The sequence below is a fragment of the Aulostomus chinensis genome, chromosome 6, assembly GCF_037954235.1.
Source record: "Aulostomus chinensis isolate RoL2024-O1b breed Wild chromosome 6, RoL_Achi_v1.0, whole genome shotgun sequence".
Classification (NCBI taxonomy): Eukaryota; Metazoa; Chordata; class Actinopteri; order Syngnathiformes; family Aulostomidae; genus Aulostomus; species Aulostomus chinensis.
Window position 1 is genome coordinate 10247312 of NC_141325.1, and position 17689 is coordinate 10265000.

Sequence of the window (17689 nt, forward strand, 5' to 3'; positions counted from 1 at the left end):
AGCTTCTTGGTATTTTGCTCTGTCATGGTATCATTCTGGTATGAATTTGTAAGACGTATTTTTTTTCACTCTTACAAGAAAAAGAAGACGGGGTATTCATTGGTTGACTTCATTATTATTTTAAAACTATTTCTTTAATCCTAACTTCCTTTAAATGAATTTATGAGGCAGGTGGCACCTCTGCAATAACTTCTGAGGTTCTCAACAACACAACAGTCAAAGCGTCATGGATTCTTATGTTATTTATTCTTACAAAGCGCCAGCAGATCTTTTGTTTTGCCTCCTCCAGTGCTAAAAATTCAGCATATTTGTTCAAAGCATTATCACTTAGCAACACCCTTCTTATGCTGCATTTCCTGTCTCTTACTGCGCTTCCTACTTACCAAAAATGCCCTCTTAAAAAAAAAAAGGAAAAAAGAAAAGCCATGCGTCAATTTAAAAAGAATGTATTTTATTATTACAACGGGAAAAACAAAACAAAAAGCACATGAATATCACGGTGTGGCACAGATTTGAACCGTCAACTTTCCCTGAGAGTCGTTGCTTGTGTTCTTCACAGTTCCACATTACAATCAGGAATGAAATCATCTGTTATGGATAAAAACACTGGTCAACTGAAATATTTCCAGTCTAAACTCTGGAAGAATCAGATCACGGCTTCAGACTAAACACACACACACCTACACGCAGAAGTGTTCACACTCAAGACAGAAACTTAAACACAGCAGTTCATGCTATTAAACAACACGGTTGAAGGCTTGCAACACACACACACACACACACACACACACACACACACACACACACACACACACACACACACACTCCAATCACATAACCGCTGTTATGTTTCATTGAGATGTCATTTTTTTGGTCAGCAGGAGCACCTTGTATTGTTACACCATCAGGCTCTTCACTGTGCAGCGTCGTTCTGGTGTTCACGCAGCTGAGCGATTCTTCAGCACCCCCCCCCCCCCCACCACACACACACACACACACACACACACACACACACACACACACACACACACACACACACACGCACACACACAGAGGAAGAGGAGGTGAGCCTTGGATTCTCGCACGCCGTACGTGCCAAACTCCTGTCATCTCCATCTGTACTCAGCCACCTGGAGGAGAAAGATACACAAAGATTGGAGCATTGCAGAACATTTCTGACATCCTCTGACGTAACCGTTATCAACCCGATTTGTGTAAATAACTGTTAGCTTACAGATATGGCAGGATTTTTTTAAAAATTGGAATTTTGTTGAAAATTAAAAACGATGTCGATGGGTCTTAAGTAACTAATGTGTTGTAGAGTGGTGGCTTAATGTCATCAAGGGTAGGAGGTAATTGAGTCTGCAGACAGCAGCTAAGGACCCCCCCCCCCGCTTCCTTTTCCATTCAGCAATCCGACACTGGAATTCGCAATTGTCCCACAAAGAGTTGTGAGCTGCCGCTACAGTCCCATCACGAACAGGATAGAGATCATTGGTTCACTGAAGCGGGAAGCCTGTGTGACTGAACATGAGTAGAGGCCGGACTTTTGCTAGTATGACATGAGCATTGAGAGAGACGGTAGTCTCCAGCTACAGGCTATCCAGCTATAGCGCAGGGAACGCCCTCAGTTATCTCAACAACCGCTCGTCCGACTGGTGACGCATTGTTGATGTCTCCAGAAAATGCCGCGCTGACTCCTTGAAGTAATTTTCAGTAACTTTGTAAAAAACGTTTTGTTATAAAGGTCAAGGTTCTGAGGAGCTGTAGTGCGCAGGCCAGCCCCTGAATACCCTTGACTGATGGACATGTGTTCCTTGATCATCTCAACAACTGTAGATGTTAGACTTTGCATCCCCGGTGCCCCGACAAAGTGGAGGCAAATTCTCGAAAAGTTGGTTCTCACTTTTATCTAAAAGGTTTCTCCCTGCACAGTTCTCATGCGACAGCAGATTCCTTGGCTACAAAGGCTACTGGTGGGTCTGTCCAGGCCACCCATTTGTCTCTACGGTGACAACATAAACTGCAGGAAACTCTTGTCAGTGATGGGGAAGCATTGTGTCCTAAATAACAAAAACAAGCTGGAACTTGAGTTTGATGTGCAAAACACCGTCTGCTAAAGTTTGTCTAAATTCAGTGGCAACAGACAGCAGCAGCACGACTCATTTACACACAGCTGAACGGGGACGTGTTTAACCTTGTGAGGAGCATGAGACGACATCAGCCCTTGTTAGACGCTAAAAACCAGCTAACGGTAGCGGCCTCACCCTCACGTCGTGGCTAACAGGGAGAGACAGTTGAAAAAGCTGTTGGCACAACCAAGATTTGAGCCTTCTGCGATTCAATTTACACAATCGAGCAGGATTGGAATTTTAAACAGCCGGTGTTCGCGCCACTGCAAAACAAATCCAAGCGTTTTCTGAACCCGCTGACTCGCCCACAGTCACGGGAAAAACAACTGTAATATCTGTTAAGGCCATCAGTACCTATTGACAGTCAATGAATTGGTTGTCTAAAGCTGATGTGTTTATTTATTCACATTTTAACTTGAATCTATCTTAACTGTAATATTTTATATGATAATAATAATACTCTTCCAGATCAAAATTGCGCCCTCTGCTGGGAAAAAAAAGCTACGTCGTGATGACGCCACTCTTAAATTACCACATTATACTTCAGCCATTTCTCCACCACGTGAATGATGTCATCAACCCCTCATAAAGCTCCTTTGTGGCTGCTGGTGATGAGCAGACTGGACCCCTGTTCCTGCTGAACTGAGCCAGTGGTTCTATAAGACTGATTATCAGCTCAGTAGGCACAGGAAGCCGAGCCCAGGTCGTTCTCTCTCTGTCTCGTGCAGGTCACTCACTGTTTATGAACATCGCTTTTCTTGCAGCTACGGTAAAAAAATGCAACCCCCCCCCCCCCCAAACCCCAATAACTCAGGAGCACATCTACAGCTGCTTCTCCAAGCCCGCACACACACGAGGTTGATTTGGATCACAGTAGGTGGTGAAAGGTGCGGTCCAAACCTCACGGCTGCAGCGTCAGCAGCACAACGGCTGCACAGCTGAAGCCGACTGATACGTAGTTGGCAGAAAACGACAAAATAAAAGAGTATAAATCTATCAAACTCACATTCCCACAACCTGCTGTGTACATTCTGCATCGCTTAAAATCTCAACGCTGCCAACACATTTAAAAATAGAATCTGCAGCAAATATACTTGACAAATAGACAATGAGTCAGACTTTAGCTGCAAAATAACGGGAAGTTGAAAAAAAAAACGGATTAATTTCAGACTTGTATTCAATGTTGCTTTGTCCTTTGATGTGCAGACGCCCTCTCGCTCCTATTAGAGTGTAATAAATCACCTTTTATATATGGCCTCTGATGGCAATTCCTCTCTTCTACGGGCCTTTGATGGTCATTACTCTTTTAACAGGCCCTAAATATAGGTTGGAAAAAAATGACAAGCTCCACATGGTCCTCATTTCTAATTCACACATCTGTCCTCGTTTAGTCACCGTTTTGTCGTGGGGAATATATAGTGCGCTATAATACCAGATAGCCTAAAAAAAGACTGGACTAGTTTTAAAATACATTTTCAGCTGTCTGTCTGCGTTTAGATTAGGAAGGTCCAAAACAGGATCCAGTGGCACGGCTCAGAGGTGGAGTGGCCGTCTAGCAAACGAAGGGTCGCTGATTCGATCCTCACTTCCCCCGGTGACTATGTCAAAGCATCCTTGAGGAAGACACTGAGCCCCTAATTGCCCTGGGAAGGACTGGCGACCTGTCCAGGGTGAACCCCGCCTCTCACCCAATGTCAGCAGGGATAGGCTCCAGCCCCCACCCCCCCCCCCCCCGACCCTCAACAGATAAGCGGTATAGAAAATGGATGGATAGAGGTCCAGAACAGCATAGCCTGGCACATCAGACTAATATCTTTGCATGTGGCTTTTACTGACAGCTATGATGACGCATTTGAATGCACTTCGAAGATATAATTGATATTATTGAAAGTATATGTGGTTCTACAGCCAAATCTATTTTTATTTGGGAAATGAAATAAGATTCATTGTTGATTGTGTGTAGAGAGACTGTGCAAAGTAAATAGAACTTGCATGATAAGACAGATTAGAAAGTTAGTCCTGCAGCTTAGTTTGCATTGTTCTTTGTGTTAAAGCTTATCTTGACTAATTTGGGTGCCTTCTAATACTGGAAAGAAACCATTTGGTGGGACCCAGCAGAGAATTCCTGACTCTTCTTGTTATCAGTAGGGGACTTTTGTTTCTACTATCTGGAGACAAACTAATGGAAGCACTAAGTCTAACTGTGGGGACACTTAATTGTCCCTCTGAAGTGAAACTGACATCTTTAATTGACGGAAAATATAATGACGAGATTTCCATCTCTGACGCCACGGTCTTGTTTTCCTTCACAGGCTAGAAATGTGTTCTGTGGGAATCTACCTGCTTCATGGATAGAGATCAATGTACCTCCAGCTTCCTCAGGCTGAAATTTGATCAGATTGCCCCGTGTCAGCCGGGGAGGAACAGATGCTGCTTTTCATGGCTGGAATCATTTAAAGCAATCCAAGCATTTACAGGACAATTTTTGAAAATAATGATTTGTAACAGGCCCCATCAACAGGTTAGACAGTTAAACCTGCTGGATCTAAACAGGAGAAGCCTTGTAATACTCTTGTCTTGGTGTGCATAACAAATCATCAATTTCTTTGCCTGTTAAACCAGATTAAACATTTTTATTGGTGCGTTGTAAAGGTTCTGGTGGGTTTGTAGTCTTTTGGGGAGATCCTGGCTAGCTTATTTCCTAATCTTGCGCCAAGCTAATTTATAGCAGACAAATATGAGGGTGGTATCAATCATCTTATCTAATGTTTGGAAAGAAATTGAATTAATATCTTTTGTTCTTTTAAGGAACTCACAACTCCCCAAAACAACTCTAGTATGTACAGTGTTGAAATCACACCAAGTTAAACAAATAAGGCTGATATTCTAACAAATGTTGTATATTATCTGCTGTAGCACTGTTCTGTTGTCTATTATTATTTAAGTATGAATTTGGGAAACAATGGACATTTATCAAATGATTGTACACCCTGGAGGACACTTTCAGGTGACGGGAAACAAAGCCGAATGCAGAGTCGGAAATTAGCGGGGGCCACGGGCCATTTGGCTCTCAATTTCACCAAGAGTACCCCCCCCCCCCCCCCAAATTTCCCCCAAGATTTTGCCTACAACTCATTATTCTCCAGGCGTTAACAAACAGACCCTGCGAGAAACGACTTTGAACTGGAAACTCGACTGCGACTAAGCGTCATCTTAATTTGCTCCGGTCCGTCGAGTGTGGTAGCGCGCAGCTGCCTGAGTGAACGTAACATAACGTGGAGGTTCATTCATGGTGCCGTGACTGACTCGCCTACGTCGTTTAGCAAGGTAGCTAATATTTAAGCTAGGTTATCCTAACTTTCTTTAGCTTGTTCACATATCACGCTCGACTGATAATATCAGTGATATCACAAACTAGTTATTGTAAACTTACCATTGAGGCAAACTGCTTGGTTTTAGTACGCATGCGCTGTTGGATTTTCTGTACCGTACATACGTCACTAGGGTTGCAGTGAAGCGTGACATGAGAGGAGCGCCCTCTACTGGCTACACACTGCATTTTATTGCTGAAAATTACGTGTTAAAATTGGCATCAATCGGTCAACTTTCGGCTGATGAACGATTATGCTGTAATGGCCATAATCAGCCGATTAATCAGTCGGGCCCTAAAAATGACCAAACTCTAACTACAATTTTCTTTCCATGGCCACCGATCATTTTAAAAGTGCCTTCATTTTTTTTAGACAATGGGGGCTAAAACTGCCCCCAAAATATTTTCTTAATTTCATACCCTGGCCTGATGGGTATTTTAAACTCCTTCCGCCTGACATCTATTATGTGCCTCTTGTCAAGTTGGCAAAGATTTTAAACGTTACATGTCAGAAATAAGGAGCTACCAACAGTCATCAGGCTTTGCGCCCTGTCTGGAAGACTAAATAAGGGCCTAAAGAATGTCCTAGAACAAATGTGTACGTTCCATGAATGAGGCCCATGGAGAGTGTGCTGTGATGATGGCGGCTGCTGCTCCAGGGTTGATGAAATATCTGTCAGCAGCGGTTGGGTCTCCCCAGGCCTCATTAGTTGTGGAAGTACAGTCTCACCTTTACTAGAGGTAGAGAGTACTCAACCATCATCATCTGCAGGATTTAGCTTCATGGTGCTTCACTAAAAGCAGGCCGAGGTGTGAAAGTAGAGATAAAGGGAGATGAAAGTAGAGAGGAGAGCAGGGGAGCCTGGCGTGATGCTCATTTAGCGGTGCTGCGTGTTTCAACCTGCTTGTGTGTGTGACAGTGTTGTAAACAAGCATCATGGCTGACGAGGGATTGTCATAAACATTAATGTCGCTGACATGTGTTGAAGGTTGATGACTACGGACGTGGTTTGGACGTGGACGTGGCACACAGACCGACAGCTCTCAACAAACCAGACGTCTGAGACGTGCGCTCTTCTTCCTGTACTTCATTTTGAGTTTGGTCTAAACCCAGAACTACGAATTCCTTAAAACTAAATGGCTGAATTGATTAATCTAGGGTTCTTTCTCCGTCTTTGTCACACAATTTACTTCCATAGCATTTATTTGATCCTGATAAAAACCAGAAGTCAAACATCAAGATTAACAAAATGAAATGCCCTGCACTGTGTTATTAGTTGATAGCTAATACTGGGGATTCTCCTTCACATTTCCTTTAGCTCTTTTTTCCACAGAAAGTCAAGGGAAAGTAGTTAGGACAGGATAGTTGGATGTTTTTCACTAGTTGAATGTAAACAGAGAGAGAGAGGGGAGTGAAAGGAGATAAAAGTGCAGGACAATTAAGAAGCACAGAAACAAAGAGATGAAGGAGAGTTGTTTGACTGAGATGTAAAATTAAATTGAGAAAAATAAGACTCACTATCCACACGCACACACAGATACGCACACACACACACACACACACACTGTACAAAGTTAAAATAACTTTTTTTTTCTCCCTCCCCTGCTCTCCATCTTTCTTTCGCTGCCATTGACTGTCCTCCTTTGTCTGCTTGTCTGGGTAATACTCTCCTCAGGTGCAGAACTTAGCCACTGTGAACAAAGAGGAAATCAATCACTGTTCACCAATCAGCTAAGCTCTGTGCCTGGCTGGAGAGAGGATACAAAACCTGTCAGTCTGGCTGACCGACACACACACACACACACACACACACACACACACACACACACACACACACTATCTCATCCTTTTACTTTCAAATCACCAACCCCTCAGATGTAAATTGCTCTTAAATCATCATGTTTTAACTTTCTAGATGTGTTTGTACTGTAGAGGGTTGTGGTTGCCATGGTAGCCGGCTGGGTCAGGGTTGTGTGGTAATCCCTGGCAATGTGATTTTTATCATAAGTCACAAATCAGCACGCCAGGAACCCTCACAACCCAGACATTAACCCCCCCCCCCCCCCCGCCCCCATCCTCTGCTAACCTGCAACACCTCAACATGAAACTTTTCTTTGTTCGTTCTCCTGCGCTCCTTTTTCCTCTCTTTACCATCGGGGCACAATCATCAAAGACCTGTAGATCCTCGCTCTTTCCCCTCCCCTCCCCTCTCTTTCTCTCACACTATTTCCTTGGTTACCCCTCTCCCATTTGCTACGCTCGGCTAACCCGGCGATATGCCCCTCATTAAGAGGATCAAGAGGGATTCCAGAGGCATGTACCGGGGGGAGAAAAAGAACGATGGAGGGAGGGGAAAAAAAAAGGTCGGGGAGAGACCACCCTTCTCCTTTTAAAGGGTTGTGCTTTTTTAGGTTTAGAAACACAGAGCAGGGGAGTGCGCCTTGACGGACATGTTGTTTTCAGTTAAACCCTCTCAGTCCTAATCCTGCTGTACGAGGGTGTGACAGAGGGTGTACGAGGGGCACAGGGACCACTGCTCCACTTACAAGAGGACGATGAGGCAGCAGAAAGTGAGAAGTAGATCCATCTCCCCATAGTGCGATATGAAAAAAAACAGCGAGGGGCTTCGCTTCATTCATCATTTTAATTGGAGATCTGGATTTGAGCTGGGTTGACCAGCATGATCCATTGATGTTTACAGGCACTTGTTTGGTCCCGTCCAATGGGAAGCCATAGAGTAAAAGCTAGGATATTAATCTCCAAATGCTTTATTTTCTTGTTTTGTATCTTTGCTTCTGTGTCTCACTCCTCCTCCCACTCCTCTTCCTCCTGTACATGTAGGCAAGACTCCATCGGGAGGTGTAGAGAGGGAGCGAAGGATGATGACAAGCGATCTGCGGGTACAGACAGATAGGCGCTACATATGTTTGTGTGTGCGTGCGTTTCCCTGAGATTTATCAGGACTGAACCAGATGCTGGCCACTTGTCTAGAAAGCCTTTCACATCATGTGCAAATGCATAAAGCTGTCTCTTTCTGTGTGTGTGTGTGTGTGTGTGTCTGTGTGTGTGTCTGTAAAGATAAAGGCCCATCTTGTCATGGCCTAAAAAAGGATTTAGTGCTGTAAGTCACTCAGGTTTATGTGGACAAGTATTTAGCAGTGCTGCTTGATGCATGGTCACCGATGCCCTGTTACACCTGGTACTCACTGAAGACAATGGCACAGCTGGTTGATATTACAGGTTTACGCTGAATAAAAAAGCAGGAGAACAGAGTAGACAGGAAATTGTCAGGGGAACATGAGAGGGGGATCTCAAACAGGGAACATGGGGTGGTAGCATTCACACATGGGACTGAGATGCTTCCTCCAGTTCTACCAAGGAGACAGAGTCAGCGCGGCCTGCTGGATGGAGAGGCTTCCTATAACCTTCCCGCAACTGAAGTTGACGGTGCCAATCAGACACACCTGCCCGTCATCAGGGGGTCATCACACAATCGGTGAGCGAGGAGCGAACGCCTCATCCTGCTCTTGAATTGGATGTTTGTTCGCCACCAGTATTCCCCAAATAGATGTTACACAAGAAATCTATTCGAGAAATGCTGGAAATCAAAACCAGTTTTGCGGTCCTTACTTTTCTCTCCAGACTGAAGTGTGTGTGTGTGTGTGTGTGTGTGTGTGGGGGGGGGGGGGGGGGGTTCTGTTAGAAAAGCTGATTGCACAGACGTACACAAATCAGAATCTGATGACAGTTGTGGGATCAACTGTTCACGTTTGAAGGGAGATGCCATCAGATAAATCTGCACCTAAATCAGATTTAGCAGATTTTGTTGACTGTAAAAGTTTTTTTTTCCCCCCCTCTATTATTTCATTTGGTGTGTAAATAACCAACCGACCAAGCCACCTGTATTCACTCAGGATAAATCAATGTGTGCCACATACCAATACTGTTTGTCTGCATTACTAACATGGGTTACTCCTACATGCTATATTTAACAACTCTGAAGGGTTGTTTGGTTGCCTTTACTTGAATTATTGAGACAAAATCTCCTGCATTCTTTATTCAAATGTTAACGTCAGAACTGAAAGTATCACCTGTTTAAAGGTGACCTGTTCTAACTTCTGCGCGCCCCCTTCTTTACTTCTCTTTTGAGTACACCTTGGTTTCCCTCACCCCATCATCAAGCGTGACACCAATAAACCTCTCCATAATGTGAGTATTCTACACACCCAGGAGGAATTTCAGGGTCAGCGGTATAAAAGTGACTCCACATCGAGATGAGACAATCCTGAGCCCTCTTAGTACACGCTCGGTGACCCATTCTCCCTCTTCACTCTTCTCTCTCTCTCTCCCTCCCTCCCTCTTCTCTCTCTCTCTCTCCCTCTCGTTTGTTTGAGGAACACATTCCCAAATTCCATCTCTGACAAACACATCCTGACGGCGCTGCTGTGAAACCACGGAAAAGGCCTCATTCGGAGTCTACAAACATGCACGCACACACACACGTACACACACACACACACACACACACAGTGGGATCAGAAAGGAATGTGTGGTATAGGTAGCCAAATGACTCAAGACTGTACTGCCATCCGGGGATCCAAGCTCCAACTAAACTCTTAGATATGAGTTAATCTTAGTCTACTGTCCTTAAGATTTAGAAATACTTGAAATTCGGAGGAATAATTAACCTGTCTGTCGCATGATTGGATGATAGAGATGATGTGAAGTGAGTTTTTTTCCCTGAGGATGTGTCTTTGTGTCCCAAGACACAAAAGATAATACGTAACACTGAGTAAACTTAAAGCTAAAATCTGAGACTGAAACTTCACCTCCACCTGTCAGAGCACCATCTCTTCCACCACTCTGCGTGCTGATTGGTCCATTTCTTCATGGACCAATGAGAGGCAGCGGCGAGCCAGAGCCTGCTGGTCTGGGTCCTCCTGAACCATCAGTTCTCCGTACAGATAGACACCCATGGCCTAGAACACACACACACACACCCACACACACACACAATTGTATTGCATTTTCTCTTAAGCTGACTTGTGTTTAAAAATATATGACAAACAGTTGAGGGTATTTACTTGATCATGAACCAGGAAATGTTCCACGTCTCTGTAGGCCTGAGAGTATCTGTGTTTGACCACCAGCTCACACCAACGATGCTGCACCTGCAAGTCAAATCAGAGAGATAATAGGGGTATTAAAAATCAATTAAAAAACTCTTAATTACTGACCAAACAAAGTTCTTAATGTAATGATTTAATTTGGTCTTCAATAATAATAATAATAATAATACTGTTTGATAGTATCTTTTGCATGCAAATATAAACAACCCAGCTCCATAATGAAAGAAAAAACATCAATTGAAAAATTGAGAGAAATACATATAGAACATTTGGAACTCGAAGATTAAGGCCAATTTTGATGAAAAATAATACTTTCTTCTAAAAACAAGACACTAGTTCTGCAAGCTTCAAATCGTCCAACATCTCAAAGTTCTGGTAGTTTTTGTTTGAGGTCATGATCAGTCATCAGCACTACCTGTTCCACCCTGCTCAGTCAGGACACCAGAAAAGACCAGGACAAGAGAGAAATACTGCCTCTCATGTACGACTACTGTTTTACTGTACACTTGAAGCATCTTTAGACGAGTATAAAGGTCTTAAAACCTCTAATCTCTGGCCTTTTTTTCTAGTAAAGGCCTAAAATTTGAGAACTTATAGCAGCTCAGGTCATGTGCTGTGAATGCTGACTGATTACAACTGCTGATTAGTATGGAGTCATGCTAGTTAGCTAGCAGCTAGTTAGCTAGCAGCCAGTTAGCTAGCAGCCAGTTAGCTAGCAGCTACTTAGCTAGCAGCTACTTAGCTAGCAGCTACTTAGCTAGCTGCTAGTTAGCAGGAACTCACATCTCTGACACCATCCTGTCTCATAGGGCTAGTGATAGCTTGCTAGCCATAGTTTAACAGTCATGCTATTGCTATTGTGTTCAACAGCCAAGTTGACAATGAAAATCCAGAGACTTGGCTGTTCAGTAAAAGCAGCTCTGCATTTGTTTATTTTCTGGTCCCTGATACCCCCCCCCCCCCCGCCACCGCCTGTATATACAAACTTGCCCACAAGTAGCTACTAAGTAATGAAAAAGTAATGATCGCATCTGCATGCCTGTATTCTACATGTGCATGTACTGCATTCTACATGATTGCAGGATTTAGCTGAAGTGAACTTTGTTTAAGAAAGAAAAACATTCTTAATTTAAAGTTCATGTCCAAAAGTTCAACTGGATCCTCACTGTGTGTGTGTGTGTGTGTGTGTATAGGTGTGTTTTTTACTGTAAGCATGTGTGCGTGTGTGTGTGCGTGTGTGTGTGTGTGTGTGTGTGTGTGTGTGTGTGAAAGCTGATGCCTGGCCTTTCTCCCCGAGAATCAATAGGAGCTCTGTTGCCGCGGTTACAGGAAAGATCAGAGACTGGCTCTCTTCCCGCCTCTGCCATCATCCTTCATCATGCACTATAAGCGAGCGCGCATATGTGTGTGTGTGTGTGTGTGTTCATGTATATGGATTCATCTCTCTTGAGGAGATAGAGAATGATAATAAAAAAGAAATCCGAATGAAATATCTTTTACAGCAGTGTCACAACTTTAAAGCGTTAGAGTTTCTCTTGACTGGTTCTTTGTGGTGCTTCAGTAACGATCTCCACACACTGACGGTAATAAACTAGTCCTTTGGCGAGTAGTACCCAAGCGTGGGATTCTTTTTTTTTTTTTTGGTGATAGATTCAATTTGAGCTGCTCAAGCCTCAGGCCCTCTACATCACTGTGTTTTGCTGTTTTATTTCAAGGTAGCACACATCTTAAGAAGCAGCTGAATGGGTCTACTGGAATGCTGACTGAAAGTCTGCATGAACTTCATTTTGTTTGTTTGCTTGTACTTCTACTGGTAATGCAGCTTGAGAGTGGAGACAGAGCAGCGCTTCATTGACAACATTTAACTCAAGCCATTTCCTCTGCAACCTACTAAATAAACACAAGGTAATGGCTCTCAGAAGGGTTTTTATTTTGTAGTTTCTTGTTTGTCCGAAATTGAAATCTGTTTATTGTGGACGGCTGCTCAAATCTCATGATGAAGACAAAAAGGAAGGAAGAGTCACATGCTCTTCCACCTTTGGCCCTCCAGGATGTGTGTGTCATGGATTATTGCCCCAGAGTGTGTAGTGTGTGTACCCTGTGGTACCAATGCTGCCCTTCTGGCCCGCATAGACCCCAGCAGCTGTTCCTGACGCTCAGTTACATTCCTGGGGAGAGCCCTGGGGCAGAGCAGCTGCCTGGTGCACCTCTCCTTTACCCCCCCCCCCCTTAAAAAAAAAAAACTCTCACAGGGCCCCTCTCTTTGACAGCACATGCAATTACACAGTGACATTCCTACATTTATTACTGCACTCCCACCCCTCCTTCCTCCTCCTCCACCAACGCAGCAGTGCTGTGCACCACCGTACGCCCAGTGTGCCCGCACCAGGACCAAGAACCATCTCACTAGTTGGACTCTCCTAAACAGGAAACCTACTTTACACATAGAAACTAAAACAACTTTATTAAGGCTGCAACTGAGATTAATTGTTATTTAATCTGTGAATAAAATTGTTCAGTTCATCCTTGAGTTCCAGTGGATATTCAAGCAAAATCTGAAGAAATGTCCTCCGTTCCTGTTCATGACGTTAAAATCACGTTAAAAGAAACCACCAAAATCTTATCAATTCATTCTTGGAACCCAGCAAAGTTAAGTTTGAAGACATTCAATTGAGTTGTTCCAGAGATGTTGTGTTAAAGAGAATAGGACGGACGAGCAGAAAATACAATACCTACTGCTCCCGCCAATGCTGAGGCATAATCATGACCATTTTCTAAAGCCACAGGTTTCAAATATCTTATTTTGTCTGATCAAACAAAGAAATTTGATTATGTAACACACTCAAGAAAAGAGGAAGAAAATCTTGACATTTGTGAAGCTGAAATAAGAGAATGTTTAAACTCGAGGGCCACAGCGACCTCGGATGAACCCAGAGGAAAAAAAAAGTTTCTTGAAATTTTCTCTGTGTTGAATATATCTGACCAAAATGTAATGGCTTCTTCTGTGGCCCATGCTGCACCCCTCCAGCAAGTTCCTGCTGACAGACCAAACAACAGCGCCAATCGCATAACCTGGGTAATAATTGGTAATTAAACTAATCACTCCAACTCAGTTTCCTCTTTATATGCAGCTCCACAACACAACAACATCTAATTATTGTTTTCCAATCGTGTCTTCTGCCCACTAGCTTCTATTAGTCTTTGAGGGGGAATCCCTCCTGGGTGATTCTTCCCATTTGTTCACATTAAAGGCTATTTTGGGGGAATTTTCCTGTTCAGGGGGGGTTTTGTGGTCCAATGTGGACATGTAAAACTTCAGAGACTATAATTACGATTAAAGACTGTACAAATAAATTTTAGTTTAGTTATCCATTCTTAATGTGTGTGGCCACATCAGACAGTTCTTGATGTGGTTGCTTTCTGAGGGAACCTGCGCAGCATCATTCAATAATTCCTGTGTGTTTGATCGACAGATGGCCTTCAACACACACATTCGTGCGGACTCCCATGAAATCAGAAATGCACTGACACAACTTCACACACAAGCGCACACACACACACACACACACACACACACATGCATACACATGTGCACAACCACACCAGCGTCGCACATCACATGAGGCTCATATGAAAGCAAGTGGGCAAAAGTCACGCACTCACTCTCATACATGCAAACACATGCTCCGGCTCCGGCAGAAGAACACACACACACACACACACACACACACACACACACACACACACACACACACACACACACACACATTCATGGTCACTCACACCGTTCACTACGCAGACCCACTGCAAGCAAACTTGTGGTCAGCCACATAATTTCTTTCACTGCTCACACACAAATCACATTCACCGAAACTTAAGCTTGCACGCTACGCTGTGTCACCAGCCCCCCCCCCCCCCCCCACAACCCCCTCCCCCCCAACCCCCACACACCGAAAAATTCTCCCTTATCAAAATAATCCTCTGCTTTGAGCTTCAGCACAAAAACAGGCAGTGATGTCGTGAGTAACAGTGGGTCATGACTGGTATTAAGAGGTACAAATCACCAGATTAAGATGTAGCAGTGACCGAATACCTTCTCTTAATGTCTCTCTCCTGTGAATCAGTAACAGAATAATTGCTCAAGATTTGCATTTATTTTCTCAGTTGCATCAGGTAGTGAGTGAGAACATGTATTGTACAAACTGTGAGGTTCTCATTCTCCTCCAGGTAAACGGTGCTTAACAGAAAATTTAAACAGATCATCAGTCTTTTGTGTAACCTCCATTCTCAAAGACTAGACCACCCACAGGTATGACACAGCATGGTATATTTCTGACACAAAATCATTTGCTGAATTTTTTCCACGTGAGGGAGCTTCATTGTTTTCAAGACCTTCTAAAATGGTGTTATGACCTCGAGAGTTTACCCACGAATGCACTTTTTAAAGTTTTCTCTGTGGAATTATCGGAGAACTGATCACTCACTCAAAGTACCAACACTTGTTTCTACAGCTGGGTCACAGAGTTTAAATTAGCAGTTTTGCTATTAAAACCATCATACATATATATCATGATTTTGATGCTTAAAGTTGGTTATCATAAGAAATGAGATTTTGATGAGGCTGTGACACCTGGAGTGGATGTAAGAGTGATTTGGTTGCAGGTTCAGAACCGGGAACTTCAGACTAATCCTGTGTACGGCCAGTAACCATTGAAAGATCTACTGTATGAAGGTAACATTCTGGCTTCATTAAAAAGATGACAGTTACTGCCAAAAGAAAAACTTGGCTCATTGATTTTTCATGGAATGATGTGTTTGTCTCATAAATGGCTGTCTCACGAGTCTGAGATCCCAGAAAAAAAACGGCAAAAAAGAAAGTCTGTGAAACGACGGTTCAGCGTAGAAGATGCAGGACCAGACAAAATACAGCTGAATGAGGGGATGAGGAGACCACTACCATCAGGTCCGGGCCTTTGCTTTGAGAAAGGTGTCTGATTTTCCTTGCGTGCATGGCTATTTGCATAATGATCCTGTGTATATTTAGCAAAACTCTGAACCCCCCCCCCCCCCCCCGGGGGTTCTCAACCTCATCTGCCAGGAAGTTCAACGTAGGTGGCCAAAACCTAAAGCTGAACCCAAGGCCAAACACAAACCCTTGGCCTCAGCACTCTCACCACAAGGTCAATTACTAAAAATAAAAGCAAGCAGTTCAGTCACCTGACAATGAACTATCAGTCACCTGTCAATAATATCAAGCCTTTAGGTTTTATCTAATAACGTAAGAGAAATACATAAAAACACTTTGTTAGAGCTTAATGACCTGACTATGATGAGTATAATAAAACTACTTAGGCTCTAATTCAGATGTCTGGATTCAATACAATAACCACTCAACTGGCTCTGTCCTGCAGAACATCTGAGCCCCATTTGTATAAATTACTGCCCCAACAAATCAGCTCATATAATTAGTAAGAACTCGTATAAACTAAATATGTATCAATGTTTTATTTTCGAGAAGAGCCATGTGTTAACGACGGAGGTTAGTGTTTACAGGCTCGGCTGCAGCTGTGTTTTCACACTCAGGCTCCTGTACTGAGAGGCGACTGTACAGAGCACAAACACACACACTCACAAAGATTGTTAATAGTACCATTAAGGAACTTTGTACAGCACTAAAACATGAAGCAAATACTTGTGGGATTTAGACGGTAATGGCGGCTGTAAAGAGGAAAGCTGCTATAACAGGAGAATTTACTACACATTACTTAAGCACTCAAAGTGGAGAGGGGGGGGGGGGGGTCGTTCTATTTTTCATTATTGGACTGCGAAGCTTTGTTGATGCTCATCTGCGTCATCTTACCTCAGCGTCTTGATTCTGTAAGCTGTAGGTTCGTGCAAGCGTGCGCATTGTTGACGCGCTCAGTTCGGCTTCCTCCAGCAGGAGCTCCAGAAGCAGCACCAGTTGATCTGACGTCACCTGAGGAGACAATTCACCAGATTAATAATGCTGACTCATCCGCGCTGCTTCGTAAAAAATATATGAACTATTGAATATCAAGAGCACAAATGTCACATCGTCCTCTAATATCCGCACACATCTGCAAGGATTCATTACAGCCGCAGCATGAAAACAGCAAAAGTAGCTAAATTATGCATAATACACACCTGCAAATACATTTATATTTATTGTATTTTCAAGAAGTTTCATTTTCTTTTTGGTGCAAGGGGGGGGGGGGCACATCAATATCAGTCAATTAATGCAATCTTTTACATGCAAGATGGTGTAGCATAATAAAAATGAGCTGAAATGGAGATTAGATAAATATGTTAATCAGAGTGAAACTTTTCCAGCTGGGAAATAGAAGAAAAATTGACAAAAGAGGACAAATGTGGAGAAAAACATGAGGATATGAAGAGAGGATGAAAATGAGATGTGAGACAAAGCAATGAAGATATCTTTTTTTGAATAATGTGTTGATGAGAAACAAAAGGAGTGAGGAAAAACATGCTGAGGTGATACCTATGGAGTATTTATGCAGCAATGATGTACTATACTGCAATTGAATTTTCTTTTCTTTTTTTTTTAAAAGCAAGAAAAAGTTCCACAAAATGGGAACTTCTTCTTTGTCTCAACTGTTATTCCAAGTTAAACCTAAAGGCAACAACCTATTTTCTAATGATGACTAACACCTTTGGGGACGTGGGACACTCAGCAGTGAATTTAGACAATTATTCTGAGGATGGACGTGGGCTGCGATATGAGCGAGTGACTTCCTCCTCCAGGGAAAAGCTGTGCCCAGCCTTGCCTGCCTCTCTCCTGGATAACACCCAAATTCCCAGCCCCACCTTCCCACTGGTCCCAGTCTGGGACACAATTAATGGCTGAAGGCCCCTGTGGAGACTCATGTGAAAATAGGTATGAAGTCTGTGTGTGTGTGTGTGTGTGTGAGAGAGAGAGAGAGAGAGAGAGAGAGAGAGAGAGAGAGAGAGAGAGAGAGAGAGAGAGAGAGAGAGAGAGAGAGAGAGTGTGTGTTCTTGTACTTGCTACATGTTGAGG

The 17689-nt window shown here is 43.3% G+C and overlaps 1 protein-coding gene across 2 annotated transcripts in view; it reads right to left on the reverse strand.

Annotated features, from left to right (window-relative positions):
• Positions 1-133: 133 nt before the first annotated feature.
• Positions 134-17689, reverse strand: part of aopep (aminopeptidase O (putative)) — a 75477-nt gene continuing 57921 nt past the window's right edge. For both annotated transcript variants that reach the window (XM_086206381.1, XM_086206380.1), the window contains 4 exons: positions 16493-16609; positions 10588-10674; positions 10333-10482; positions 134-1130 (listed from right to left, as the gene is read on the reverse strand). In XM_086206381.1, coding sequence (XP_086062507.1) covers positions 10342-10482; positions 10588-10674; positions 16493-16609 — 345 coding nt within the window. In that variant the 3' untranslated portion in view covers positions 134-1130; positions 10333-10341. The remainder of the gene's footprint in view (positions 1131-10332; positions 10483-10587; positions 10675-16492; positions 16610-17689) is intronic.